This window comes from Vombatus ursinus, unplaced genomic scaffold (genome assembly GCF_900497805.2).
Source record: "Vombatus ursinus unplaced genomic scaffold, bare-nosed wombat genome assembly UNPS02014820.1, whole genome shotgun sequence".
Lineage (NCBI taxonomy): Eukaryota > Metazoa > Chordata > Mammalia > Diprotodontia > Vombatidae > Vombatus > Vombatus ursinus.
Window position 1 is genome coordinate 19,624,895 of NW_020954598.1, and position 27,239 is coordinate 19,652,133.

General features: G+C 39.3%; 2 protein-coding genes and 4 non-coding genes across 11 annotated transcripts; 1 reads left to right on the forward strand and 5 right to left on the reverse strand.

Moving 5' to 3' along the window:
- Positions 1–344: 344 nt before the first annotated feature.
- Positions 345–14,904, forward strand: GLT8D1 (glycosyltransferase 8 domain containing 1). Of its 6 annotated transcripts, XM_027836888.1 has the most exons (12): positions 345–401; positions 1,053–1,114; positions 1,256–1,328; positions 9,546–9,599; positions 9,690–9,788; positions 10,454–10,667; positions 12,474–12,591; positions 12,872–12,956; positions 13,128–13,240; positions 13,678–13,844; positions 13,943–14,055; positions 14,146–14,904. In XM_027836888.1, exons 2-12 carry the CDS (start codon positions 1,061–1,063, stop codon positions 14,334–14,336), a joined length of 1,281 nt encoding a protein of 426 aa, XP_027692689.1. In that variant the 5' UTR covers positions 345–401; positions 1,053–1,060; the 3' UTR covers positions 14,337–14,904. The 6 variants fall into 6 exon arrangements, with proteins under 6 accessions (XP_027692689.1, XP_027692690.1, XP_027692687.1 ...); XM_027836889.1 differs by lacking the exon at positions 1,256–1,328 and having other exon boundaries at positions 375–401; XM_027836886.1 differs by lacking the exon at positions 345–401 and having other exon boundaries at positions 428–1,114.
- Positions 14,905–15,065: 161 nt separating this feature from the next.
- GNL3 (G protein nucleolar 3) lies at positions 15,066–27,114 on the reverse strand. Its single transcript, XM_027836885.1, has 15 exons — positions 27,037–27,114; positions 25,841–25,899; positions 25,226–25,363; positions 24,961–25,071; positions 23,605–23,688; positions 22,349–22,484; positions 21,646–21,752; positions 20,733–20,853; positions 19,698–19,785; positions 19,089–19,263; positions 18,517–18,659; positions 18,267–18,403; positions 17,988–18,187; positions 15,505–15,559; positions 15,066–15,418 (listed from the first exon to the last, which is right to left on the reverse strand). Exons 1-15 carry the CDS (start codon positions 27,047–27,049, stop codon positions 15,318–15,320), a joined length of 1,668 nt encoding a protein of 555 aa, XP_027692686.1. The 5' UTR covers positions 27,050–27,114; the 3' UTR covers positions 15,066–15,317.
- On the reverse strand, positions 19,337–19,413 carry LOC114024296. The gene has a single exon (XR_003566888.1). It is a non-coding gene; the product is annotated as a small nucleolar RNA SNORD69 (small nucleolar RNA).
- LOC114024295 lies at positions 19,953–20,024 on the reverse strand. Its single transcript, XR_003566887.1, has one exon. It is a non-coding gene; the product is annotated as a small nucleolar RNA SNORD19 (small nucleolar RNA).
- On the reverse strand, positions 21,510–21,589 carry LOC114024297. Its single transcript, XR_003566889.1, has one exon. It is a non-coding gene; the product is annotated as a small nucleolar RNA SNORD19B (small nucleolar RNA).
- On the reverse strand, positions 22,223–22,298 carry LOC114024294. Its single transcript, XR_003566886.1, has one exon. It is a non-coding gene; the product is annotated as a small nucleolar RNA SNORD19 (small nucleolar RNA).
- Positions 27,115–27,239: the final 125 nt, after the last annotated feature.

The window sequence follows — 27,239 nt, forward strand, 5'->3', positions numbered from 1 at the left end:
GCCACTGGCTCGCGTCATGTCCCCATGGCAACAGTTTCCTCGCTACTGGGAGGACCCCTTGCGGTGCGGGCAGCAAAACACTCTGCCTTCTCGCGCGGGAAGCTCTCTCACTGCCATAGCCCCAGTTGTCGTGGTTACGAGGGGTGAGGAAAGGATCCCAGGGATGCGACAACTGAGAGACAGGGATGCCAGGGTCCCTCCTTCTGGTTTAGGAGGGGCGTTTTCCTCTGTCTATCAGGCAGTATCCAGGACAGCCCCGAGCACTTCCGAACGACGAGCTGCAGTCGGCCGGCGCTGAGGTGGCGGGGGCTGGACTTCGTGCGAGCGGGGCGGGTGGGGGCGGGGCCAGGCTCTGGGGGCAGGGCCAGACTAGGATTCGAGGAAGGCTCCTCAGGTCCCAGGTGAGGTAGTGGGGTGTTGTGGCTGGGTCCCTGGGTGGGGCTGGGACCCAGGTCAAGGGGCTGTGGCTGGGGCAGCCCAGGCAGGGGGGAGAAGGCTGGCATAACCACAGCCTCCTCCACAGGGTCAGGAAGCCCCCCATGTCTCCTGGGCACCCACGGGCAAAGGATTCGTGGCGTCTGAGGAACCCCCAGGAAGAGGCTCCTTCCCCGCCTCGGACCCTACAGGGACTCCCCGTGCCCAAGGGAGGGCTCGAGGCCCCAACCCCCCCCCATCAGAGGAGGAGGGTCCTGGGCCTTGGAGAGGCTTCCCATCCACTGATCCCTCCCTGGGCTCAGACTCCCAGAATGTCAGGGCTGGAACCAACGATCTCCTCTTGGCTTCTCCCACTCTCCGCCCTCAGCCCTAACGTATAGCTGAGGCAGCTAAGGCCTGGAGAAAGGAAGGGAATTGCCCGCTTCTGCGAGACTCACACTGGGGACCTCGGGACCTCCGAGAGCTCAACCTCGGACAGGGGCCCCAAAAGTCCACCGCCAAAAGACCTGATAAACTCCAGAAGGACCTTCATCCTCTTGCCACATGGCAGAGAAGCCCCAGCCCTCAGACAGATGAGGCCTCCTGTCAGTCAAATGTTCTCTCTTGGCCTTCTACAGATAACTGTATGACTCTCAGCTTCAGGACTTCTTCATCCTTCAGGACCATTGCCTGTAAACAGGTAAGTCACTTAAAGTTCTTAAAGAAACAATACGGAGGGACCAAATATCATTGTAAATACTGTATTTTCAGCTATATTCAGTATTTTCATTATATACAGTATTTACAATGATATTTGGTCCCTCCGTATTGTTTCTTTAAGAACTTTTTCAGCTTGCCCTGTTGGCATCTCTGTGTTGAAGGAAGGCGAAGCCATGGTGTGAAAGAAAATATTGGTGAGTGTCATATCTGACATCTACCAGTGGCATGACCCTGGAATAGTATCTGAGTTCATTTCCTGAACTGAAGGATAATAGTGTTTGTACTACTTACATTCTAAGAACCTTCATTATATAAATATGAACGGTTATAGAATTGCCTTTTTGCATAGCCTATCCTACCTTATATTCCAAAATTAAATGTACAGAGTAGTGATTTATAATGCTTCATTAAATACTTTGGATATAATGCTTCATTGGAACTGTAGAATTGTAAAAAACATAATGATTTGCTCAAGTTTCTTGGAAAGCCATATCTTTCCTAGCAATAGAATTTTATTATGTAACAAATTTCACAGGATAGGTACTCAGTAAATGTTTACTGAATGAAGGAAACAATAAACATTTATTAAGCACCTAATACTTGCCAGGAGGGCAGTGAAGTATCAAAATGGATAAAGTACCAGGCCTGGAATCAGGAAGACTCATCTTCCTGAGTTCAAATGTGGCCTCAGACACTTATTTTCCTCATTGTGAACAGAAAAGGAAATGGCAAACCACTCAAGTATCTTTGCCAAGAAAACCCCAGATGGGATCATAGAATTGGACCCAACTGAAAAAAACAACTAAACAACAAAAAACATGCCAGGCATTGTGTTAAGTACTGGGGATACAAAAAGAGGCAAAAGACAGTCCCTGTTCTCAAAGAGCTACTCACAGTCTAATGGAGAAGACAACATGCAAACAATTATATACTAAACAGGATACACACACACACACACACACACACACACACACACACACACACACGATAAATAGGAAATAATAAGAAATAATTAAAGAACAAAGGCACTAGAATTAAGAGGGCTTAGAGAGGGCTTCCAGTAAATGATGGGATTTTAGTTGGGAGTTAAAAGAAGCCAGGGAGGTCAGTAGGCAGAACAGAGGAGGGAGAGTGTTCTAGACATGGAGGACAGCTGGAGAAAATGCCTGGGGCTCAGAGGTAAAGTGTCTTGTCCGTGGAACTATGAGGAGGCCAGTGTCACTGGATCAAAGAGTATGTGTCAGGGAGTAAGGTATATAAAGACTGAAAAGGTAGGAGGAGCTAAACTATGAAGGTTTTTGAATGCCAAACAGAGCAATTTGTATTTGCTTCTGGAGGTAATAAGGAGCCATTGGAGTTTATTGAGTAGGGAGTGATGTGATCATACCTGCCCTTTAGGAAAGTAATTTTAGTGACTGAATGGAGAATAGATGGGTGTGGGGAGCGACATATGACAAGCAGACCCATCAATGGGTCAGTACGGTAATCAAGATGTGAGATGGTAAGGGCTTGCAACCAGAGTGGTCTCATTGTCAAATAAGAGAAGGGGGTGTATTTGAGAGATTGTTGGAGAGGTGAAATCAACAGGCCTTGATAATAGTTTAGATATGGGGGGTGAGAGATAGTGAATCCAGGATGACTCCTAGTTTGTGAGCCTGAGAGACTGGGAGGATGGTGTTGCTCTCTACACTAATAGGGAAGGTAGGAGGGGAATGGGATAGAGTTTAGAAGAAAGATAATGAGTTTTATTTTAGACAGATGGAGTTTAAGACATCTACTAGACATCCAGTTTGACATGTCTGAAAGACACTTGGAGATGCAAGATTGGAGGTCAATAGAGAATTTGGGCAGGATAGGTAGATTGGAGAATCATCAACATAGAGAAGGTAATTAAATCCATGGGAGCTGATGAGATCACCAAATGAAGTAGCATAGAGGGAGAAGAAAAGTCCCAGATTAGAAACCTGAGGGACACCTCCAGTGAGAGGGCATGATCTGGAGAAAGATCCAGCAAAGGAGAGAGAGAAGGAGCCGTCAGATTGGTAGGAGGAGAACCAGGAGAGAGCAGTGACCTGAAAACCTGGAAAGAAGAGAGTATCCAGGAGAAGAGAGTGATCAACCTTGTCAAAGAGTGAAGAGAGGTCAAAGAGAATGAGGGTTGAGAAAAGGCCATTGGATTTTGTTTTGTGATTTGGTCTAAGTTACTTGAGTTCTCTAAGCTTCAGTTTTCTCTTCTGTGCAATGGACATAATAACATTTGCATTTTCACCTTCACCATGTTGTTGGAAGGAAAGTGCTCTATAAATATGGACTGTTGTCATTGAAGAATAATTGCTAAACAAAAGCCAGAAGAGGAACAGATTTCTTTTGTTATGCAAAACCATTTAAACTGTAATGGTCTGTCAGTTCTTCCTAGTAATGATACTACTCTTGTACAGTGGAACAGATAAAGATATTTCTGTACTTTGGGATACAGTTCCTATGACACAAAGTAACTCTTTAAGGGTAGAGTAGTAATGAGGTAACAAGATATACAGTTCTGTGTGCCAAAGTAGATGGTACAGTTCCAAAAATATAGGAAATAATGCTTTGTTTGCAACTTTCAGAGGGCATTTATTAATTCTGTGGTAAGAACCTACCACATGTAAGGTCTTTCACTAGTGGCTAGGGATTGGAAGATAAAACAAAAAGGTTTTTGAGGAAATTACACGAATAAGTAAATATAAGATAATTTGAATATATAAAGAACATTAATAACTAAGAAGATTCACAGTGGCATATTGGAGAAATTATTACTTTCTTCATCATAAAAATATACTTTCATCACATTAGATATTACATGTATGTTTTATGAACAATACATTTTTTTGTCAAGTTTCTCTCATTTTCATTGTGGTTTAAATCTGGATTTCCCAAGCCAAAGAAATATGTTTATCTCCATCTCAGATAAATTTCTTAATCTTTCACAACTTGTAGCATCTGTTTCCATATTCCTTTTGCGAATTTCTATAATTTTGGAACAGTTCTGCTTCTTAGTATACCTTTATGTTTATCAGAGTTCATCATTATTTCAATGGGGAAAAGACTTCCAGGTCCACTGAAAGTGAAAAATCTCCAGAAGATTTTTGGGGGCAGATGTTTTAGTCTCATGAAGATGCCCAGATCTTACAGGCTCACCTGCACTTCTGACAGTGATTTTGGTATAACCCTGAAGGAAAAGTGAGTTTCATAAGTAAAAATTACCTTTGTCAAATCTTAGGTACTCCAATACAGTTTTTGTATTGTTTTGCTAATGACAAGCATTTTTGCTTCATAGCGATAGTGGCTGTTTTTTAAGTTGTTCTTCCAACCAAGAATTATGTGCCACCCCTAGAGGAATTAGTAACAAATCCCTTTAGCTGCCAAGTCCCTCTGAATGTATTTGTTTGCTTTCTAAGGATGAATTACTATTTTCCAGCAATAGTTTGTCATCTCCTGGTGTTTTTCATTTTCTACTACACTTTTTTTTTGTGCTTCCATGTGACTAATCATGTTTCATTATGGTTTTGAATGATACCTAAAATGCTTCACTTCTCCAAACCAACTTTTTTTCTGCAATTTCTCTAATAGTTATTGAAGTGTACTCTTTAATAACTACAATTTTTGCATGTTTCTGTGGTGGATTGATATCCATTCTTTATTTTTTTTTTATTAATTTATTTATTTTTAGTTTTCAACAATCACTTCCATAAGCTTTTGAGTTTTGAATTTTTCCCCCCTCTGTCACCTCCACCCTCCCCAGGACAGCATGCAATCTGATATAGGCTCTACACATACATTCCTATTAAACATATTTTCACATTAGTCATGTTGTAAGGAAGAATCAGAACTAATATATCCGTTCTTTAAAACCACAAAATTAAAACCACAATGAAAGAGATCAATGAAAACAGATGTTTATAGCATGAACACCATCACCCAACTGATAGAAAGTCAACGAAAGATTAGGTAACAAGATCAATTTGATTTCAAGTGGTTAAAGTAGGGCAGTTTGAGTCAGCCTTATGTCAATAGAAGCACACCTGCGTGATCATTGCTGTCACAGATTCAAACCATCCCAAAATTATTGCCTAGCCTAAGTTATTACACACAACTACATCAGTTTTTGATAGGCAGGTTTAAATTCCTTGTTCCTATGATTCAAGTTTATAACAGAAAGAGGCACCTTTTCACCTGACTGGTTAGGTCTGCTTGTATTCAAAAATCATTCTCACTATTGGGTATATTTCTGCCTTCTGGCCTTTTCATTCTCTATTCTCAGGCTTGCAACTGGCCTCTCTTTCAATGTATGGACATGTTACCAATGCCTGTTTTTGTAAGTTCTAGCCATATATTTTTACAACTAGATCATTCATCTAATTGAATGTATTTCTTCAAGCATTTATTAAGTACATGCTGTGGACCAAATTGATATAGTTCCACTCTCAACAAACTTATATCCTTCTGAAGAATGCAGTATTTTCACATAAGTAAACAACAGCACGTGCACAAAATAAATACAAAGTAATGGTCAAGGGATGTGAACAGACTGTTTTCAGAAAAAGAAATCAAATTTGTCAATACTCATGAAAAAAATGTTCTAAATCACTAATAATTAAAAAAATGTCAATTAAAACAACTCTGAAGTACCACCTTGAACCCATTAGATTGGCTAAGATGACAGAAAAGGAAAATGCCAAATGTTTGAGGGGATATAGGAAAATAAGTACATTAATGCAGATGGAACTATGAACTAGTCCAACCATTCTGGAAAACATTTTGGAAATATACCCCAAACGCTATTAATTTGTGCATACTCTTTGACATAGGCTACCACTACTAGGTCTGTAAATTATGGCATATGAATGTGATGCATTACTGTCATGCTGTAAGAGATGATGAAGGGGATGGTTTCTGAGAAACCTGGGAAGACTTATATGAACTGATGCAAAGTTGAAATGAGCAGAACCAAAAGAACATGTCCACAGTAATAGTAATACTGTGAAGACAATAATTTGTGAAAGACTTAGTAACTGATCAATAGAATGACCCACTGCAATTCCGAAGGACTTAGGATAAAACATGCTATCCACCTGCAGAGAGAGAACTGATGAACTCAGAGTACAGATTGAAGCAATTTTTTCTTTCTTTTTCTTTTCCCAGAACATGGCTAATGTAGAAATTAGTTTTGCGTGACTTCGTATTTGTAATGGGTTTTCCTTTTCTTGCCTTCTTAGTGGGATGGAGAAGGGGGGTGGAGAAGTGAGAGAACCTGGAACTGAAAATAAAATAAAACTCTGTGTGTGTGTGTGTAGGGAGAGAGAGAGAGAGAGAGAGAGAGAGAGAGAGAGATATGAAAGTGGAAAGGCTTTTTGGATGAGGTGACATCTGAGTTGAGCCTTGAGCGGAGCTAGGGTTTTCAGGCACTAGAGATGGGAGGGGAGAGCATTCCAGGCGTGAGGGGCAGACATGCAAAGACTCAGAGACAGGGTATATAAGGAACATCAAGTGGGCCACTTTAATTGGAATGTAGATTGAGGGAGAATAATTTGTAACAGATTAGAGACATAGACTGGAAGCAGACTGAAGGAACACCACACCAAAGGAGTTTGTATTTTATCTTAGAAGCAGTGGGAGTTACTGAAGTTTCTTCAGCAAGGGAATGGTGTTGTCCAACTTATGCTTAGAAATGGCAGTTTGGCAGCTGTGTATGTAATGAATTGGAGAGGGAAGAGGCAGGATACAAGGAAACCAATTAGGGGTCTGTTATAATAGTCCAGGTATTCTGATGTGAGTAGAGAAGGGGTTGGAAGTGAGAGATGTTAAGGAGATCTAATCAACAAGTCTTGGAAACCTATTGGCTGTGTGGAGTATTAGACTTAAAGGGTCAAGTTATAAACTTGGGTGACTGGAAACGGTCATGAGAAGTTATGAAGGAAGGGTTTAGGGGGAAAGATAATGAGTTTGTCTTTTTCTTACTACTCATCTTTCCTGACCTCTCTTTAGCTTTTGACACTGCCCATTACCTTCTTCTCCTTGATATGATATTCTCTCTATGTTTTCATGGCAGTACTCTCTCCTGGTTCTCCTACCTATCTGACTGTACCTTCTCAGATTTCCGTTGCTTCATGTCATGCCCAGTAACTATAGCTATCCCGTGGGGTTCTGTCTGGGCTTTCATCTCCCTCTATGCTATTTCAATTTAGTGATCTCATCTACTCCCATGGAATCAGTTATCTCTGCTGCTGATTGTCAGTTTTATTTATCCAGTCCTAACCTCTCTGCTGACCTCTAGTATCACATCTTCTTCTGCCTTTTGGATGTATCAAACGGTATGTCCTATAGAAATCTTAAACTTCACAAGTCCAAAACCCTTTCCTTCCAGCCCTTTCTGTTACTGTCAAAGATACCACTATCCTCCCAGTCATTCAGGCTCACAACCTAGGTGTCATCCTTGACTTCTCACTGTCTCTTACTCTCCAAAGCCTGTCTGTTTTACTTTCATGATATTTCTCCCATGTGCTCTCTCCTTTCCCCTGACACAGCCACCTGTGTGCAGGCCCTCAGCACCTTATGCCTGACAATTGCAGTAGCCTGCTGATTGGGCTGTCTGCCACAAGTCTTTCCTATTGCAATCCATCTTCCACTCAACTGTCAGAGTAATCTTCCTAAAGTACAGATCTGACCCTATCATCCCTCTACTCAGTAAACACCCATAACCCCTTGTTACCTGTTTGGCCTTCAAAGGCCTTCATAACCTACCTTCTCACCCCACCCGACCCCCAGCTTTCCAATATTCTTATACCTTTCTCCCATGATCCAGTGACACTGGCCTTGTTGTTTCTGAACAAGACGTTCCATCTCTAGACTCCAGGCATTTTCACGGGCTGTTTCTCATGCCTGGAATGTTCTTTCCCTTCTTATCTCCACCTCCTAGCTTCTTCAGGTCCCAGCTAAAATCCCACTTCTACAGGAAGCCTTTCTCATCCCTCTTAATTCTAGGGCCTTCCCTATTTGTTATTGCCAACGTATACTGCATATACCTTGTTTGTGCATAGTTGTTTATATGTTGTCTCCCCCATTAGATTGTGAACTCCTCAAGAGCAGGAATTGTCTTTTGGTTTTTCTTGTTGTTGTTTTATATTCCCCAGTGCCTATCACAGTGCCTGGCACATAGTAGGTGTGTAATAAAAGTTTTTGGCTGACTGACTAGTTTTGTGTGTGTTGAGTGTGAGATACCTAAGAAACATTCAGGTGGAAAATGTCCACCAAGTAGTTGGACATGTGGGATTAGAGCTCAGGAGTGAGAAGTAGGCTGGATGTGTAGATTTGGGAATCATCTGCATGAAATAATAGTTGAATATATAGGAGCTGATGAAATCATGAGTATTGATAGAAGAGAGTACACAGAGTAGAACCTTGGGGTACCTCCATGTATATGAGATAGTAGAAAGGATACTGAGCAAGAACAGTAAGATAGAAAGAAAAATACCCCAAGATTTTGTAATTGGTTGGTAAGGGATAAGCAATCTCTTCACTCCCAGAGTATTTTGCTTATATTCTATTCTTGTGTTTCTCATTTATTGCCTTTATTGTTGTTTGTGAGCAAGTCTTAACTCCCCAATTAGTCTAAGTTATGAGCTCCATGAACGCACAGTGTTGTTCATATTCATATCTCTAGCTGAACCTGGCATAAAGCAGGTGCTTAGCAGATACTCAATGTTGATGGTAATCCTGTGCATAAAAGCAAAAAATACACAAACCAGAAACTCCATCTTCTGTCATCTATGATACACTGGCTCCAGCAGTGCCACACAGCCACAGGACTCATCGGTTCATAAGGAAGAGGTATTGTGCTTTGTCAATCGAGGTGTATCAGCACCTGAACTTTTTTGAATTTGCTTTCCTCCCCCTCTACTTCACTTTCTCCTATTCCCTTCATAATTTTTTTGTTTGATTCTTAAGTTGATCTCCTTTCCTTCGATGGTAGGGGTGTTTTGTTTGTTTGTTTGTTTTTTATCACTCTAACAAAGCCAAGAGCATAATGACTGGCATAGCAGTTGGTATCAATTTAGTTAGGTGAAAGTTTCCTGAAGGTTGACATATAACAGAATTGTACTTCAGCACCACTATAAAGTAGAGGACTTGGAATTTTAAAGTTAATGTAATATAGCACCAAAGAATATTGTGAATTGCTTGATATTGAACCTGCTTTTATTTTTCGGTTGATTTTACCGTTGGAGCAGCACTTCAAGCTCATACTTGGACATTAGATCACTTATAGAAATATCATAGGTTGGGATCTTTACTGCTGAACTTCATGGAAATGCCACCAGAAAATTTAACCATAAGGGCTAGGTGCACGCAGTAATTTTTACTGTTTTCTCTTGCAGGCTTATTAAGTGACATTCTTTTAAGCTTGAAAGGAAAAATGTCATTCCGTAAAGGTACATGCTTTTTCCAAGTTGTAGCTTTTTGAAATTGGTTAAATAACAAAGAAGACATTTAATTCTTTTTTCTCTTTTTTTTTGTTTTAGTGAACATCATCATCCTAGTCCTTGCTGTTGTTCTCTTTTTACTAGTTTTGCATCATAATTTCCTTGGTTTGAGTGATTTGTTGAAGAGGGAGATCTCAGGTACAGTGACCTTATTGGTCTTATAAAGTAAATCACAATTCAGATTGCCATTCTCTTCCATTGATATGATGGGTTAAAAGGTGATAAATATAGTTCTGTAATCTTTTACTTACTACATACCAAGTTACTTCTACAGGAGAGAGGGCGGGGAAAGGAAGAGGAAACTGTTGTGATTGTAGATCTTACAGACTTTGGAAAATGAGAGGGGTGCTATTATACTGTTCACAGCTTTGGTTTGCTTATCTTTAAAATGGAGATGTTACCTGTCTCATTGTGAGAAACGTGCTTTGCAGATCTTAAAGCACTGCATGTGTATTAATAAGCATAGAATTGTTCCTCAAGTCTAATTTCCAACATTGGCATACAGCATACAGACCCCCCCCCACACACCCCCCAGCACAATCTCAATTAGCTTAAACAAGCCCATAAATTGGTTTTCAGGTCTGCTTTTCCTTTAGACTTGGATAGTGCTTTAGAATAGAAAGCCAGAGCCAAAAATAAATAAATAAATGAAACAAGGCTACTGTAGCAACTTACAGAGAGGATTTATGGCATTTTACCATTCTTGTTCCCTGACTTCCACACCTCTCCATTTCTTGGGTTTTGTAGCTAGTGTTATTGACCAAACTTGTTTCCCTTTACCCTTGTCTTTCTACCCTCTACAGATCCAAATCTTGTGGGATTTCAGCCATTAGCCTTTGTGCCTAATGCTCCTGAAAGCTTGATCTATAGGAGTGAAGAGGAGATTCCTGTAGTCATTGCAGCATCTGAAGACAGACTTGGGGGCACAATTGCAGTGATGAATAGTATTTACCATAATACCCACTCCAATGTGGTTTTCTACATTGTTACTTTGAATGATACTGCAGACCATCTTAGGTAAGTTCCTATCTCAGTTCTTAATACCATGCTGCAGGAGAAGAGGAATTGGGAAGATCTGGAAGGCCACATCACCTAATGCAATATATGCAGACATAAAACATTAAAGTCCCTTGCTGAGGCTGAGTCCTAAATGACAAGAGCTTTCCCCTAAAGAAAAACTTTTAGTAAAGAAAAAACTAAAAGCTCATCTGAGTTGGAAAATGTTTCACTCTTTTACTCTCTAAAGGTAGCTTTTTCTAGCTCTTTTCACCATAACACTGTAAATATCACACAGTGCTAGGATACATTACAAAATAAGGAAATGGAAGCTGATACATGACCTGCCCATAGTAACACAACTAGCCTGGTAGCAGGATTCTCACCCTCCACTCTCGACATGGTATCATAGGCACTCTTTACAATGCTCTTTGGAGGGTCTTTCATTCCTATCCCTGCTGCTCGCCACCCAGTCCAGGAACAAATACAGCTTTAAAACTATTAAAATGGCATGTACTGAGAACCCAAAGTATGCTATAAACTAATCGTAAATGTAGGAAGACACTTCTTTGGTAGACGCTTTTGAACTCACTTTTTCCTGGGTCAGAGAATATATTTAGGAGGCAGTGTGTTGGATATAAAGAGGAAGAAATTAATCAGTGTTAACTACTGATTGATTTGATCTATTTCCTTTCTGCCCCCACCCCAAGATTTTAATAGATTTTTAATATCTTTGTTTTTACATTACCTCAGTTTCTCTGTACCATTTCCTCTCTCAGAGCTACTCCTTACATTAAAAATAAACAATCTTCAGTAAAACTGATCAATACATAGAAAAAATTTGCCCCATGTAATGTTTCATATCTATGAGAACACTACTCCCTCCCCCAGGCCATCTCTGCAAATGTAGGAAGAGGCATCTTGTAGCTCTTCTTTGGGACCAAATTGGTTCTCTGCAGTTTTACATTTGTTTTGTTTTGATTATTCTTTCCACTTACATTGTTGTAGGCATTGTCTATGTTGTTTTTACTTCCCTTTGCATCTTTTGAGGCACATATTTGCTTTTTCTCACAGTAATGGTCCATTACATTTATGTGCCACAAATTTAATAAACACACCTTCTCTCAAGTTCTTTATTCATTTTCAGATAAAAGCTGAGCTTCTCATTTTAGAGGAAAGTGAGACCTAGAGAGGGGAAGCTACTTGACCAAATTCACTTGGGAAGTCAGTAAGACAGTGGGACTAGAGGAACCCTGTTTTTCTCAACTACATTGTGTCCTTGGCTCGGGTCTGAGTTTGCTGACTAGAATTTCCCCTTGGGGTTTGTCCATTTTAGACTTACATATATGTTTACTGGAAGAATCAGCATTTTGTAGCATGGCATTGGCTCTAGTAAAACGCAATAGCTGAATCCCAGATTCATGGCATCATGGAAGGATCCCTAGGAGCCATCTAGTCTAGTCCCCTCACTTTACAGAAAAGTGAGGCTTATGGAGGTGTTGTCCCAGGTCACACAAAGGCAGTAAGGATCAGAGATGGGATTTGACCTCGGGTTCTGACTCAAGAATCAGTGCTCTTTCCCTTTTACCATGATGCCTCCCTTCCTCTTAAGAAAACTTTCTACATGGGGACCCCTGGCACTTTCTCAGGGCTCCAGACTGTAGGTAGGTAGGTAGAATACTCTGTCCCCTGCACAGGCCCTTTAGAAGCACTCTGAAATGCTTGGTACTGTTGCTAAGGAACAAGACACATTTGTCTGATTTTTATTGAAACATGATCATGTACATACTAAGACTGACATGACATTTGGTGCTTTACCATGGTCAGATCCTGGCTCAATAGTGGCTCTCTGAAAAACATCAAATACAAAATTGTGGATTTTGACCCTCAACTTTTGGAAGGGAAAGTAAAGGTGGATCCTAAACAGGTGGACTCCGTGAAGCCAGTGAGTACAATCCATCATTTGTGTCTAGGAGAGGCCTGAAGCTGGTACACAATAACAACTTGTGGGGTTCACGTGACCCAGGGGTGCTTGGAACTTTTCATGTGTGTGTATATACACACATACATATAAATAAAAAGCTTGTCATGACTGTGACATGAGCAGCTTCTTGGGACCAGCCCTGATCCTTTAAATGTGTTTATTTAGCCCTAGAAAACTAGCATTCCATCTTTAAAGTGCTGTATTAATGTTTACAAGCCGTGTACATTTCTTCTTTTAACAGTTAACCTTTGCAAGGTTCTACCTACCTAACTTGGTTCCAAATGCAGAAAAGGCAATATATGTGGATGATGATGTAATAGTACAAGGTACCTTTTTTCCATCATGCTCTCAACCCCTTTAATCCAGCTAACTGAACTTGTCTCAGATTTCATTTTAAATTGTTAGGACACTTGTTAACTGTGAGTGGCAATAAGTCGTTTTCATTGAAAACTTGGTGCATTCAGGGCCTCTCTTGAGGCATCTTTTTACTCTTCCAGGTGATATTCGTGCCCTTTATAATACACCTTTGAAGCCTGGGCATGCAGCAGCTTTTTCAGAAGACTGTGATTCAACTTCTGCGAAAGTTTTTGTCCATGGAGCAGGGAATCAGGTGAATCACCCATCAAAATATAAGCTAAAGAGTAACTGAAGACACAGCTTTAATTATTGAGACCAGTGTCAACAAAATGGCAGTGTCACCAGAGCCTTAAGCACAATATTCTGTTTCCTTTTTGGCATTTATGCTGCTCTCCAGATTTCAAAAACTACACCCACATATTCATTCCTACCTTTTTCATTGAAGTATTTTGTGGCTAAAAGCATCAGTAATTGCCTACCAGGCCATTTCTTTCCCCTCATTATAGAATTTCATATTACACATTCTCAGGAGTATTTTCCATATCAATTTGAGGCTTGACTGTACAATATTTCAATAATGTAGCTGTCAATTATACTGATCATTTTGTTCACTTTGTTGGTCGGGTCAGTGATTAACACAAAATATTCATTGTTCTGTTTAAATAAACTGCATTTTAATTCTGTTCACAGTATAATTATATTGGATTTCTGGACTATAAGAAAAAAAGGATTCGAAATCTGGCCATGAAAGCTAGCACCTGCTCTTTTAATCCTGGGGTTTTTGTCGCAAATTTAACAGAATGGAAACAACAAAACATTACTTATCAACTGGAAAAATGGATGAAACTTAATGTAGAGTAAGTACATAGAGACAGTAAGAGTTGTAGTGAGCATTTAAATTAATTCAGCATCTGGTGCTTGTACTACCTTAATGGCTTTTTGTTTGTCCCTCCAGAGAAGAATTATACAGTAGAACACTAGCAGGCAGCATTACAACACCCCCTCTACTTATAGTGTTTTATAAACAACATTCAAATATTGACCCCATGTGGAACGTCCGACACCTTGGTAAGTAATCAGATTTTAAAATTTCAGCATGTCTTTAGTTACTAACAGTTTAATAGTTAATATGTGTATATTTTGTTTTGTTAATGGAAGGCTCTAGTGCTGGAAATCGATATTCACCTCAGTTTGTAAAGGCTGCCAAACTACTCCACTGGAACGGACACTTTAAGCCATGGGGAAGAACTGCTTCCTATGCTGACATTTGGGAAAAATGGTATATTCCAGATCCAACAGGAAAATTCAGCCTAATCCGAAGACATGTAGAAATTGCAAATGCAAAGTAAAATAGAATATGGACTACCATTATTTTCTCAGGAAACACTGAAGGAATAGTACTAGTTGGGAAAATGTCTTCCATGTGATATTGAGAACTTTTCTGTGTGCAACATGGGAAAACCAACTTAGACTCAACTATTATGAAGTTTCTTGTAAACTCTCTCAACTATAATATGAAAACCAATTTACACCTGTCTTACTTGAGAAAAAGTATTTTAATAGTTAATTTTTGTTGCTACTACAGAGAGAATCTGTCCCACAGAAGTGAATGGAATACCTTCCCTAAGACTGATGAGCCATCTTGCAATTAGTTAAATGCTGTTTTTATTCTACTCCTGTAACCTGTGGCTTCCTATATGACACTTTACTTTGCATGAAACCCACTTGAAGCATGTTTACATTCTTTTATAACTTAGTTTTTAGAATACACTAGTTATGATTTCTTGTTCCTTTCAACAAGTTATGTCTCCTAGTTTTGTTGACATAGTTAGAATTCCCCAGTACTAAATCATTATTTAAAGATGGTTTTTCATCTTGTTCTAATAAATAAAATCCAAGAACACATTTACCTTCAAATTATCTGTTCTTCTGCCTTAAGAATTAATGTTAGGACAAATAGCGTCAGTGTGTATGACACTGTTAATCCACATAAGTCACTTAACCTGAGCCTCAATTTCCTGATTTGTAAAATGGGGATATTGCCTCAGCTATCATGAAGCCCAAATAATACAAATAAGTCAATGGTGACAAAGTATTTATTTTATGACAAGTCTTTCATCAGTTCAAACAGTTCACTTTAGCAAAAAATCCCAGACATCCTATCTATTACCCATTTGTTCAAGTTTTACATATCTACAAATAATAATTTCTGTACATGTTTCTCATACCATAATCATTTTTGCTGTAGTATATACATAATATCTTGTATCAAGATAACTTAGCAATCAAGTTAATAGCAATTCAGTAAGTTCATAACGGACTAAGTTGCATTACACGTAATCTGTATTAAAATTATAAGTGTCATCGTCTTCCTCTATCATCTTATCCACATGAAAAGACTTTTCTTCTGCTCCAGCACCAAACTTTTTACCTTTATAAAGAGAGAAAACCGCATGGTGAAAATGTCTACCAAATCCCGATATTCCAAACAGTAGGATCCATTAGCTCTCAACCTACCTGGCTGGAGCTCTTCTTCCACTTTAAGTCTTTTGGTCCCTACCCTGCTTCTTTCCTGTGAGGAAATATTAAAGCGTCAGTTGATTCCTCTCAGTGGAGCTTGTGATTATGAAAACATAGAAATGATTTCTAGGAAGGGATGAAGCACTGACAAGAAAATCTACTGAGGTGGATATCGTTTAAAACAAACAAAAAACCAGCTACAATTTAGTAAATAGGAGACACCTCCCCATCCCAGCCCCCAAGCACTAAAGATTAATTTCATTAAAGCAATAAAATCCATGACCATCTCACACAAATATGCAGAGGTAGGCAAGATAAACCAGAGATCCTAATTTAAGGGAAGCATACCAAATTTACCCCTAAGGTATAACTGAAACAGGGTGGGATGAGACACCCCCCCCACCCCAAATGACTCTAGAAGTGAACTTTATTCAAAAGGTTAAAAAAAGAGTTGAGAAGTGGGATAGGAGAGAACAGTAACATTTTATATAATGATGTACTCACATGAGGGACCAGAGAGAAGTGTGATGGAAATTGTTTGGGTGAGGATTACCAGAGACAGAGGGGATACTGTCACAAGAGTTTATGCTCCAGACTAAGTGGATGAAGAGAGAAATTTGGGGAACAGATCAAATTATCTGGACATCACTTAAAGTAGACCAGCTACTAATTATTTGATCTGTCTCCCTAATTTCCATAATTCAAAAGGTAAGGGGGGAGGAAACAAGTGGAAATTTCTCTTCTCAACCCAATTCTCATGAGCAAGAACAATCTGTTTTGGGGGTGGACACGAGAGAAGCCTGGGACTGGTGACAGAAAATGAAAAGACAGTCACAGCCTATTGCCTCACCTAAATTTTGGGTAAGAAGTCTTCTCAGAAGGAACTAAGGCTATTGAGTAAAGTATAAGACAAGAGAAAAACTTTTAAGTAAGGGACAATGGAGAAAAGATTGCTCTTAACATGCTTGTTTTCTCTGAGACTCTTTAGACTGCAAAATGTAAAACAAAAAACATTAAAGGGAGTTGCTACTGAGAACAAGTACGAATTATAGGCCTTGAATTCCTACCAAAATTCTAGAACGCATTATTAGAAGTGATGGTGAGCTACCACGGCCTGCTTCATGAAACAGGTAATGTTGGTCTAACTTCATTTACTTTTTTTTTGACGGGATTAAGGATAATTAGACTGATGGATCAAGGGAATACTTCTAGTGTACCCAGATTTTTAACAAGGTATTTAAAAGATTTTCTAGCGAGTATCTTGGGACAAGATAGTGAATGTGGGTTAGATGACAGGATATTTAGGTGGATTTGGAAATGTGATAGTCACTCATGATTCAGTTATCTTGGAAGGTCTCTAGTGAGGTGTCCCATGAAGCTTTACTTGGTTCTGTGCTATTCAGCACTTTTTAAATTTATGACTTGGTTATCTGAACTGCAGATGAGCCAAACCTGGGACAGTTTAACATGTTAGGTAAGAGTTCACTTTGCTAAAAATCAACTCAACAAAAAGATACAGTAGCCTGCAAACTCATGAATCAACAGAGTGGTAAAAATGACCCCAAAGTAAATGCCAACTTAGCTGCTTCAAGAGCAACAGTGTATGGTTTAAAAAGGTGACAGCCTGGCTGGAGGCAGATCTCCCACCTCTCCAGTGTTACATTCACTTCTAGGTGTCATGTCTTGGGAAAACATTGATAGTAAGAGACCAACCAGCAAAGGGAAAGACCTTGAGATCAAGGCTTTAGGAACTGTGAAGACTTGGTCTGAGAAAGTGAAGGCTTGCCTAAGGAGTACCCAGCAGCCACCTTCAAAAGATGGCCCAAAAGAGAGGGAAAAACAGAAGGAAGATCTCCAAAACAGGATAGGCTGCCTTGAGAAAGTATTGAGGGGGTGGATCTGGAGTTTGTCAAGTAATGATATGATGATCTCTTAAAGTGTTACATTATACTAACATTAAACTAAAAATCTGAAGGTTTTGACATTTTTGTGTTTGACCACTTTGGCAGTCTGATGAAGGCTAAGAACCCCTTTTCAGAATATCTTTGTTACCTATGCTTATTAATTTCATGAAATGCTCAATTTCAGTTAGAAATTAGTAAAAATAATGCAATTTTTCTTCCCATCCAAGTTCATGGATGCCCTGAGATATATCCAAAGACCCTAGGTTTAAAACTCCTAAACTAGATAGCTTCTTCTGATATTCTTTAATTTAGTTTCCTCATTTTGCAAATGGAAGGGACCAAGGGCTCTTATTAGGGTATCCCAGTGAATAACTGGCAAAGACAAATCATTGCTCACAGCCACAATATCTTTCATGCATCTCCCCTCATTCCATGCAAGATACAAAACAAAGCTAGTTAGAGATTCCCTTTTCTTTGGAATCGTAATTTCAAAGGCAACATTGAAGGGTCTTTGAAATCCTGAGGAGATTTCTACTGGTTGCTTAAAACTCAAAGGAATTCTAAAACCAATCTTACATCGACGACATTTTCATCATCACTGTCCTCATCTTCTTCGTACAGAAAATCATCCTCTTCCTCTTCTTCTGCATCATCATAGTCTTCATTCTCTTCCTGTCTCGGTAGTTCCTCAGGCACATCCCTCTCCTCTGTTATGCCATTGGTCAGACCAGAGCATTGGAAAAGGATGCTACTTGACAATCTGGGACCCCTGATGGCTAGGAAAAGAAATCTAATGAATCTGTAATAGATTAGCATGAGATCTAAACAAAACAAGAAAGCACAGGTCTTACTAACCTCTAATGGCACCCAAGTTGTTTTTTTCTAGCTCCTCTAGATTAAGACCCTGCTGCATATCTCCTACAATATTCTCAGTAAGATGCGAAGAAAAAGTCAATGATGGAGGAACCAGACAATAGTAACTCATTTTGGGGCTAGTATTTAAAAAAAAAAAGGATAAAAATTAATAGCTAATTAATGGATTAACAGCTAATCCAATACAATACTAAAAAAAGTTTTCAACAGCTGGAATAAATAAAACCTTTACCCTGTCCAATGAGACCAGAACAATTTAGCAGCCTCCTCCACTTTGAGTAGACCACCTTTCCGCACCATCCCTCTCTTCTGTGCTAGCAGAGTCAAGAATTCTTGAGACTCTCTATAGCTTGGGATGTTGTATCGTAACATTAGCTGAAACAAGAAAATAAATCCCCTTTATCTGGCTCGGCATAGGTTTTGTCAAGAGTTTTAAGGTGGCAATGTTGTTAAAACCAACTAAGTACAATATCATTAGATACGCAGGTATTCAAGACAAAAGGAAATGACTCAGTAGGAACTGCACTATCTGGTTACACAGGATTGTCAAACAGTCCTATTTCCCATTTCCTTACAAATGAAGAGTCAGCGCCTTTTCAGTGACAGGAAAAAAAAACCCTCAACAACAAAATTACTGAATAAATCCTCATCTAGTAAACAACCCAATGTCTTCAATCAAGTGGTTCCAAGAACATTTATCTCTGGCTATGAGACTGCATTATATCACTATAGAATGGCCATCAAGAACTCTGAATAAAAGTAGACTCATGAAGATACAATTAAAATTGTAAAAGACTATATTACCTGCTGTTTATTGCAGTGTTCCACGATTGTAGTTACTGAATCTAATAGTTCTCTTTTTTCAATATTTGTGGGACTTCTCAAAGCAAGAGCAACTGGAGAGTTAGAAGGAGATGCAATAATACTCGGACTATCTAACATCGTGATATTCTTGTCAATGTGGACAATCTGCATGTATCTAAAGAAGAATAACAGTGAGTAAAAACTTAAAAACCTTCAAAGAATGAAGAGAGATAAAGAGAACCTAAGCAAACATGAAGCTCAGGGTTGGATTGAATAAATTCAACACAGAACATCAGATCCAGTCTGTCATCATATGCTTCACGTGTGGATGACATTTGAAACCCTTAAGTATTTTCACACAGAAAACGAATCTCATATGTAGGGAAAACATAATATGTCTTCCGGTGTTCGTGTAACTAAAAAAACTGGTAAATGAGTACAGGTTCTACCAAAGCCATGATAGATGAAATCTCCCTTTAACTGAAACCCTTAAAAAGGAATGAAATATTGGGACCTCCTTAATCATGTCCAGTTTAAAAGGACACACCAAAACAGTTACAACATTCTCCATGGAATATCCCCAAGATCTCTCACTTTTCAGACACTTACCTTGTAAGACCCATGGCTGGTCCAGTATGACACACATATGCTTGTTTTAAACTATTGATTATGCTGCTTTTGCCCACATTTGGGAAACCTTCAAATGGAAATATAAATATGTCATTATTTACCATGCAAATAACTAACTAGAAATTCACATGGCATAGAAAGGTTATCTGCATTTGTGTATAGAATACTCACACTAAACCATCTTTTGAAATGTGAAATAAAACTGGACATTTTGATGGCAATCTGGAGGGTCCTGCTCAGAGTGAGATCAGAGTTGGATCTCATATCTTCATTTTAATAGTAAGATCATTTCTATCTTCATTTCTCACTCAAACAATGGTCAGGACAGATAATCATTGACCCAAATAGTCTAAAACTAATCTTAACCTCAAAAGGGTAGCAGTACTTTTTGTGGTAGCAAAGAACATGAACATAATAGAATATTACTGTGCCCTAAGATATGACAAATAAGATGAAAACAAGCACAGAAAGATTGTGAATGATGTGAAGCAGAAGTAAGCAGAACTGAAAACAAATTACTGCAACAATATCAACGGAAAAGAACCACAAAACAATCAAAATGGAACATGCTGCAAAATTCCAAATTAAAAAACCCCACCCCAACTCTTTTTTTGTAGAGGTGGGAGGTCCAGAGGGGTAGTACACTGAAAAAGGTATTACTTGTTTTTGCTTATTTTTCTCTTCCTCTTTTTCTTTTAAAAAAAAAAAAATACTATTTGCTATATATGATGGCTTTATGGGAGGGAGAATAATAAAGATATCAATAAAACTGATTTTTTTTAAAGAAATAAGGGAGATTAAATCAATTTCAATTATTAGGTTTTTTTTGAGGTATCAGATGGTTTGTTTTTCAAACTAAACAAGAAGAGTTATATGAGACTAGTAATTCACATCCACACTGTGGATATTACTTTCCAAGTATTTCCCACTTCCTCTAGCCTTTTTTTTTTTTAAAGTAAATTTGTGATGTTAGTTTCCATGGAAAAGTTGCTAGTTATGATTACATCAACTCACCAATCACACCAACTCGAATAGCCTTGTTTTGAGTCTTGCAAAAATCATTGAGGAGTGTCAAAAGGCTCTTTCCACCCAAGCACATGCCATGCCTGCTGAGGTCCAGCTTCTTCTTCCCTGGCTTCAAGGTCAAACAAGTTAGTTTGTCAATCTCTCTAGTCTAGAATAGTAAACATTCTAGGCAAGAAAAAAAAATTACTGTATAGCAGAAAAGAGACATCTAGATATAAAAGTGATACAGTGTACAGAACACTAGGCCTAGAGCTAGGCAGATCTGCATACAAATCCAGCCTTAGATACTAGCTGTGTGACCCTGGGCAAGTCACTTAAACTCTCTCTGCCTTAGTTTCCTCAATTGTGAAATGAGGGTAATAATTAAATATTTGCAAATTTTGTATCCTCAGTGTTTAGCAGTGTCTGCCACACAGAAGGCACTTAATTCTCTGACACACACAATACACGCACCACTGCCCCCACCCTAAAGTAATTCACTGCAGAATCGAAAAGAACAACCTATCTCAAATAGGTTCAAATAGTCATGATTCTCCTTCCTGAGTAAGCCAATCTGACTGGTCCCTTTCCCTGTCTGTGAATGATTAATTACATACAATTCTAGGATTCCTTTTATGAGTTACTACTGTCTTTGCCTCAATCCACCTATCTCCAAGTCTATACCCGGACAATAACGATAATACCATCATGAATAAGGTTAGCATAGCTGATTTCAGAAAAATGATAGTTTTTGACAGAAATCAGAATTTCTCTTAATCTTATTCTCTTTGGGTGAAATCAGAGTTGGATCTTGTAATCTTCACAATTCCATCAAGTTGTCAGTGTTCATCACATTTCAACCCAAACAACCATTAGGCAGAGAACTGAACATCTTCCCAATATTACAAAGAGTTATCCTTACCATCCTTATCTTTTCCTTTCCAAATGCTGAGGCTCTAAAAACAACTGTTGGGAGTTCTTTCTTCAAGCAATGGACCCATTTATTCAAGCTTTCCTTTGGCACCAGATCTGGAGGAAGTAAGAAAATTTACATGCTAAAATTTAAGATACATGTTTGCTATAAGGTTTATCCATACCTAGATTCTGACCTTGGCACCATCCTCAGATAATGATTTTAAGCCTCTACTCCTAAGAATAATTTAAGATCTGTGTCCCAGGTTAACTTGGGGTCCGGAAATATTTTGGGTGAAGTTTGTCCAAGCTCTAGGTTTGAATTTTCAACACCAAGAATTCACATACCATCAATAACCATTTATTGAGTGCTACTAAAATGCAATCTGCTAAATGATAAAGGTAAAATAGGTGGAGGTCATCCTTGACTTGGACAATCCATTAAGGACATCATCTTCACAAAAGAAAAAAAATAAATCAGCTTAACATATATTCAGAGAACAAAGTTCTGTAAGCATCAGCATGCTATAAAAACTAAACGCCACTGTGATGTTAGGTGGTATCATCTTTGGCAACTAGAAATAACGAACTAGGCTGAGGTCAGAGTTGGATCTTACAGTCTTCAATGGTATTTCAGACTGATAGATGTTTTCCTCATACCTCACATCTGGAAGATATAAAGGTCATTTTTAATGAGCAAATCTATGGCATACCTGTTTTATTCAAGACAAGCAACAGTTTTTTGTTTCCTCCAGTTTGTGTGATGATTTGTTCCACCTGGGGACATCTACATCCTAAGGGATCTCTGGCATCCAAAACTTCCAGCAAAACATCTGAGGCCTCAATCACCTACGGGAACAAAGATTAGAAATACACAAATGCTTGGGAGGCAATATGTGTAAGTCTTATTTTCAACAGAACCAACCCCAGTTCCTTTACCAGCCTAACAAATGCTCTTGTTTTTTCTTTCTTTTTTTTTTTGGCAAGGCAATTGGGGGTTAAATGACTTGCCCAGAGTCACACAGTTAGTAACTGTTATGTGTCTGAGGCTGGATTTGAACTCAGGTCCTCCTGACTCCAAGGCTGGAGCTCCATCCACTGTGCCACCTAGCTGCCCCTGACAAAAGCTCTTATTAAAACAAGATACCAGAACCAAATATTATAAACATAGACTAAATGCAGAATATAGCCAGACCTTTCTATTCACGTTAATACGGCCTAAAATCATATCATCTTTTTTGACTGCCGTGTCAGACTTCTAATGCATATTGGGTTTGCAATCTACTTCAACTCAATAAATGGGTTCTGAACAAGAAATTAGCTATAACAGAGATAGCTGCTCTTCTAACCCTTTCTCTCTAAATTACAACAGCATTTTCAGCTTTCTCAATTTTCTATTCCTTACAGACTTGACTCTCCATTTAAGATGACTCTAGTTGGGTAGGTCAAGAATTTATTCATACTATAAAGATTTGGATATCCCATTAGACATGAAAACTTTTCACCTCTTCCACTTCACAGAAGTCAATAGAAATCTTATCTTTTTAAATATCAGTCAAAAATAAATAAATAAATGGATGAATAAATATCAGTCAAGAAAGCAGCTACTCAATTAGGAAAATCTAGAAATAGGAAGATCTCAGGTATTAAGGGTTTTTTTTCCTGATCTTGGTGGAAAGTAAAGAACAAAGAAATCACAGAGCTACCTACATAGTGGATAAATTAGAAAGGAAAAACTAAATTTACTTCCTTTACTTAACCTCTATCTCTATGAAGGTCATGAGGAATAAATACCAGCCCCATTTTATGAATCAGGGAAACACGCACAAGAAAGGAGCGTACCTCTCTAGTCTTTTAAGCATAGGTGAGTCAAAAGTCTCTTCCAATTACACATATGATCCTATGAACATTTAAAAATCACTTAATATAATGATTAGGAGGGAAAACTAGCACCTGTTGGGAAAAATACCTTTTGAAGTTCTCTACAAAATGATTTTTTTGAGCCTTGCTTGACTGTTCTGCAAGATAGCTTTGCCTTTCTTCCCACAAATTCCTAAATGATGAGGAGAGAAAAACAAGACAATCAGAATTTTAAAGAATTATACAGGAAATAAAACAAAAAGGCCGGATCATTTTTACTCTAGCATTAATGATCCAACTAAATGAGTTATCTGTATCTTTCAAGGAAACATATCTGTTCTTCACCTATGTATGAAAATCCTCCTTACTAGAAGACAGACTTGACAGCTGTGTTTTGCTCTACCAAGCCAAATGCTCTTTCAACAATAAAAAGTCAGCTAGCTGCCTAGAAACACATACTTTGTTGTAGGAAGGGAAAGAGAAGGGTATGAAAGGTATAAATAAATACATATCTATAAAACATCTACTATGTGCTGGGCATGTGCTAAGCATTTGATCTTCACAAAGGTAGGTGCTATTGTATTCCTCATTTTACAGTTGCAGAAAATGAGGTTAAGTGATTTGGCCAGGGTCACAGACCTAGAAAATTTCTGAGACCACATCTGAACTCAGGTCTTTCTGATTCCAGACCCCGTGCTCTTTCCACTTTTCCAACTAGTTGCTTCTAGAAATTAGTTTGTGAAAGCCTGCTTGACCCTGTCCCTTATTTCATCAAAAATACCCTCAATGCATTTATAAGGAAAACAGTCTTATAAAGATGAGAAAGCATTTGAATCAGTAGTTCATAGGATCTATATATAGCTGGAGGGGACCTCAGATGCCTTCTGATTTAACCCCTTCATTTTATGGATAAAGAAGCCAGAGCCCAGCAAAGTTATGTGAATCGATGAGTTCCACAGCTAATGTAAGAAACAGAATTTGAACCAGATCCTCTGATTATCCAGAGTCAATTTTCTTTTTAATAGACCATGCTTTCTTATCATTTCACCATATGATGCCAAGTATTCAGCCCAAGTGCTAAATTACCAATTTTTTTCATTTACATATACTTTTTATTATTTGGATGAAAAAGGCTTAAGGTGGCTGCAAACTCAAAATGAAAACATGTAGAAATTACATATTGTACATGGTCATCTTTCAATTCATTTTGGTGGTTTCAATTCAAAAAGTATTTATTAGACACCTATATATGCAAAGCACCATGCCAGGCTCAGTAAGGAGAAAGGCAAAAACAAAAAAGTCTCTACTCAAATTCTATTTGAGTATTCTATTTTAAAGAGATAATTTGTATACCCACCATCTAGTAGGTAAACTGAATGCTGCTGTTGGACTGGATGGGGACACCATGTTCTTCTTACAGATGAGTAACCCAACTCTCTCCCCTCAAAAATAAAGACAATCCTACCCTTTCTGGTGGTTCTGTGTTTGACGAAGCAACATTGTTTTCATCATGTTTTCGTTTTTGTGCTTGCTCCTTATGTTTGTTAAGTTTCTGCTTCTCCTTTAGTTCTTCAAGCTGTTCTCTCAGGCCAAAAAAAAAAAGTTTAGGATCATTAATCATATTCTTATTACCTCTTTTTAAAAAGTGTCTACCCTAATCTTTATAAGAATGCCTAGATGAAGCCTCTCAAAATAAGCAAAACCCTGCCTCTTTCTGAACTGAGTCTTACCTGCTGCTTTCTTTGCTCAGCTTCCCGAAGAAGGGCCTCTTTGAAGGGGGCACTGTTGGGAACACCAGGATCCTTCTTTGGCTTTTTGTGACCATGTTTCTTGGCTTCCTTCCTCACTTTTCGGTAATGCTCCCGTACCTATTTTAATAAAGTCATTTAGTTTGGTTTAAAAATTGCCAGGGTTTTATCTATTCAACAAAAATAATTTTTTAAAAAAATTACTAAGCTCCAAGTCATATTCCAAACACAACTCACTTTGAAAGTATTAACTGAACTTTTATTAAGGCAACAAGTATGGTTCAAAGTGGTTGCAGATCTTAGAAGCCTCATTGACATCTAGCTTTCACATATCAAACCTGGTCAGACAGCATCACCCCAATGTACACACTGGACCAACAAAGTTCTTTCTCATGCCACAGATGAGATTTTTCCCCCACCACCCAAAGACAAGAATGTTTGCCAAAAGAAATTTATGCCTATAGAGTTTTTTTTAATCCAGTACCCAGTGTGTACTGCCTGCCGCTATTGATACAAGTCCATTTGTTGTTCACAGTTGCTGTAGATGACATAAGTCCAGCCTAAATACATCCCCAAAAGCTTATGCAGAAGACCCACCTTTTTCTGGATTTTAAACCGCTTATGACATGTCATGCGCTTACTTGCTTTTTTTAATTCTAGGAACAAAAAATAATTCATAATAAGGTCAGAACTAGGGCTCCTATAGGTCCATCCCCTCCTCTTTTGTACCCTACAGGTACTAGGGGGACAAAGAGTCAGCAATTATAATTAAAATACATGAAACACATGACCTTCCTGACCTCCACATATGGCTATGCTCAAATGACTAGGAAAAGTCCTAAAGCATTAATTTGTGATTTTGAGAAATCTATTTTCAATTAGGGAGACCTTAACTCCAGCCAAACTAGATTAATTTCCATTTCCCACCCTTTTGTCTTTGCTCATGCTGTCCTTTTCATCTATAATATGCTAAACTCTAACCTCCCAAACCCTCAAGGCCCTTAAATCCTGATTAAGTCATTCTCCATCCAAAATAAAATGAAGTTTATTTGACTCCACAGCACTTCGTACTCATTTTAATTTTCATCCTACTTATTTGCCGATTTCCCCTACTCGTGGCTTGGGAGCTTACAAATTAATTTTTGCATACAGGCAGCACGCAGTAATGGAAAAGATTAGTCAAGAGCTGATGATTGAATATGGGTCAGCTACTTATTAGCTATGCGACCACTTTGCAAGTCCCTTTATCTCAGATGTTCCTTCCCTATTAAAACAGGCAAAGTCATACTAGCACTGGCCGTCTTCACAAGACTGCCAGGAAAACGAATTGCGAATTTTAAAGGGTGTCAATCCCCCTAGCCCAAAGCCCCTACTTCATACAAATGCTGCAACAGCTGCACCGACGTGCCCCCCTCCCCATTCCCCGGGCCTTGGACCACCGCCAGGGCTGACGAGCGAGGCCGCAGCCAGAGCCCGCCCGTCAGGCCCACCTCCTCGGCGTCCGCTCCTTGTCCTAAGCCACACACCGGGGAGGGAGGCGGAGAGCCGGGATTCGAGGCCAGGCTTAGCGGGACTCCCGCTCCAGGGCTTTCTCCAGCGCCCCCAACCTCCAAGGCCGAAGCCGGCCCGAGCCGCGCGCTCAGCGCAGCGCGCTCCCCGGCCCGCACCCCGCACCCCGCACCCCGCACCCGAGAGGAACAAGCAGCGCCGCAGGCGAAGGGAGCCAGCTGGAGACCCAGGAGGCGGACGTTAGAAGCCCAGGAACTCCCGCCACCCGGAGAACAGACACTCACTAGGCCGCTTCATGGTGACGGAGAAAGCAGCTCCCACGTCCAGCCGACTCGGATGCCACGTGCATACTGAAGCGCAGAACCGTCACGACGTGAAGACGCTGCCGTAAAGCGCGCCTGTGCCAGAGCCTCCTCTCCTGCCCCGCCCCGCCCCGCCCCGCGCCAGAACCTGGCTGGGCTCGCGCTCGCTCCTTCTCAGAGCCGCT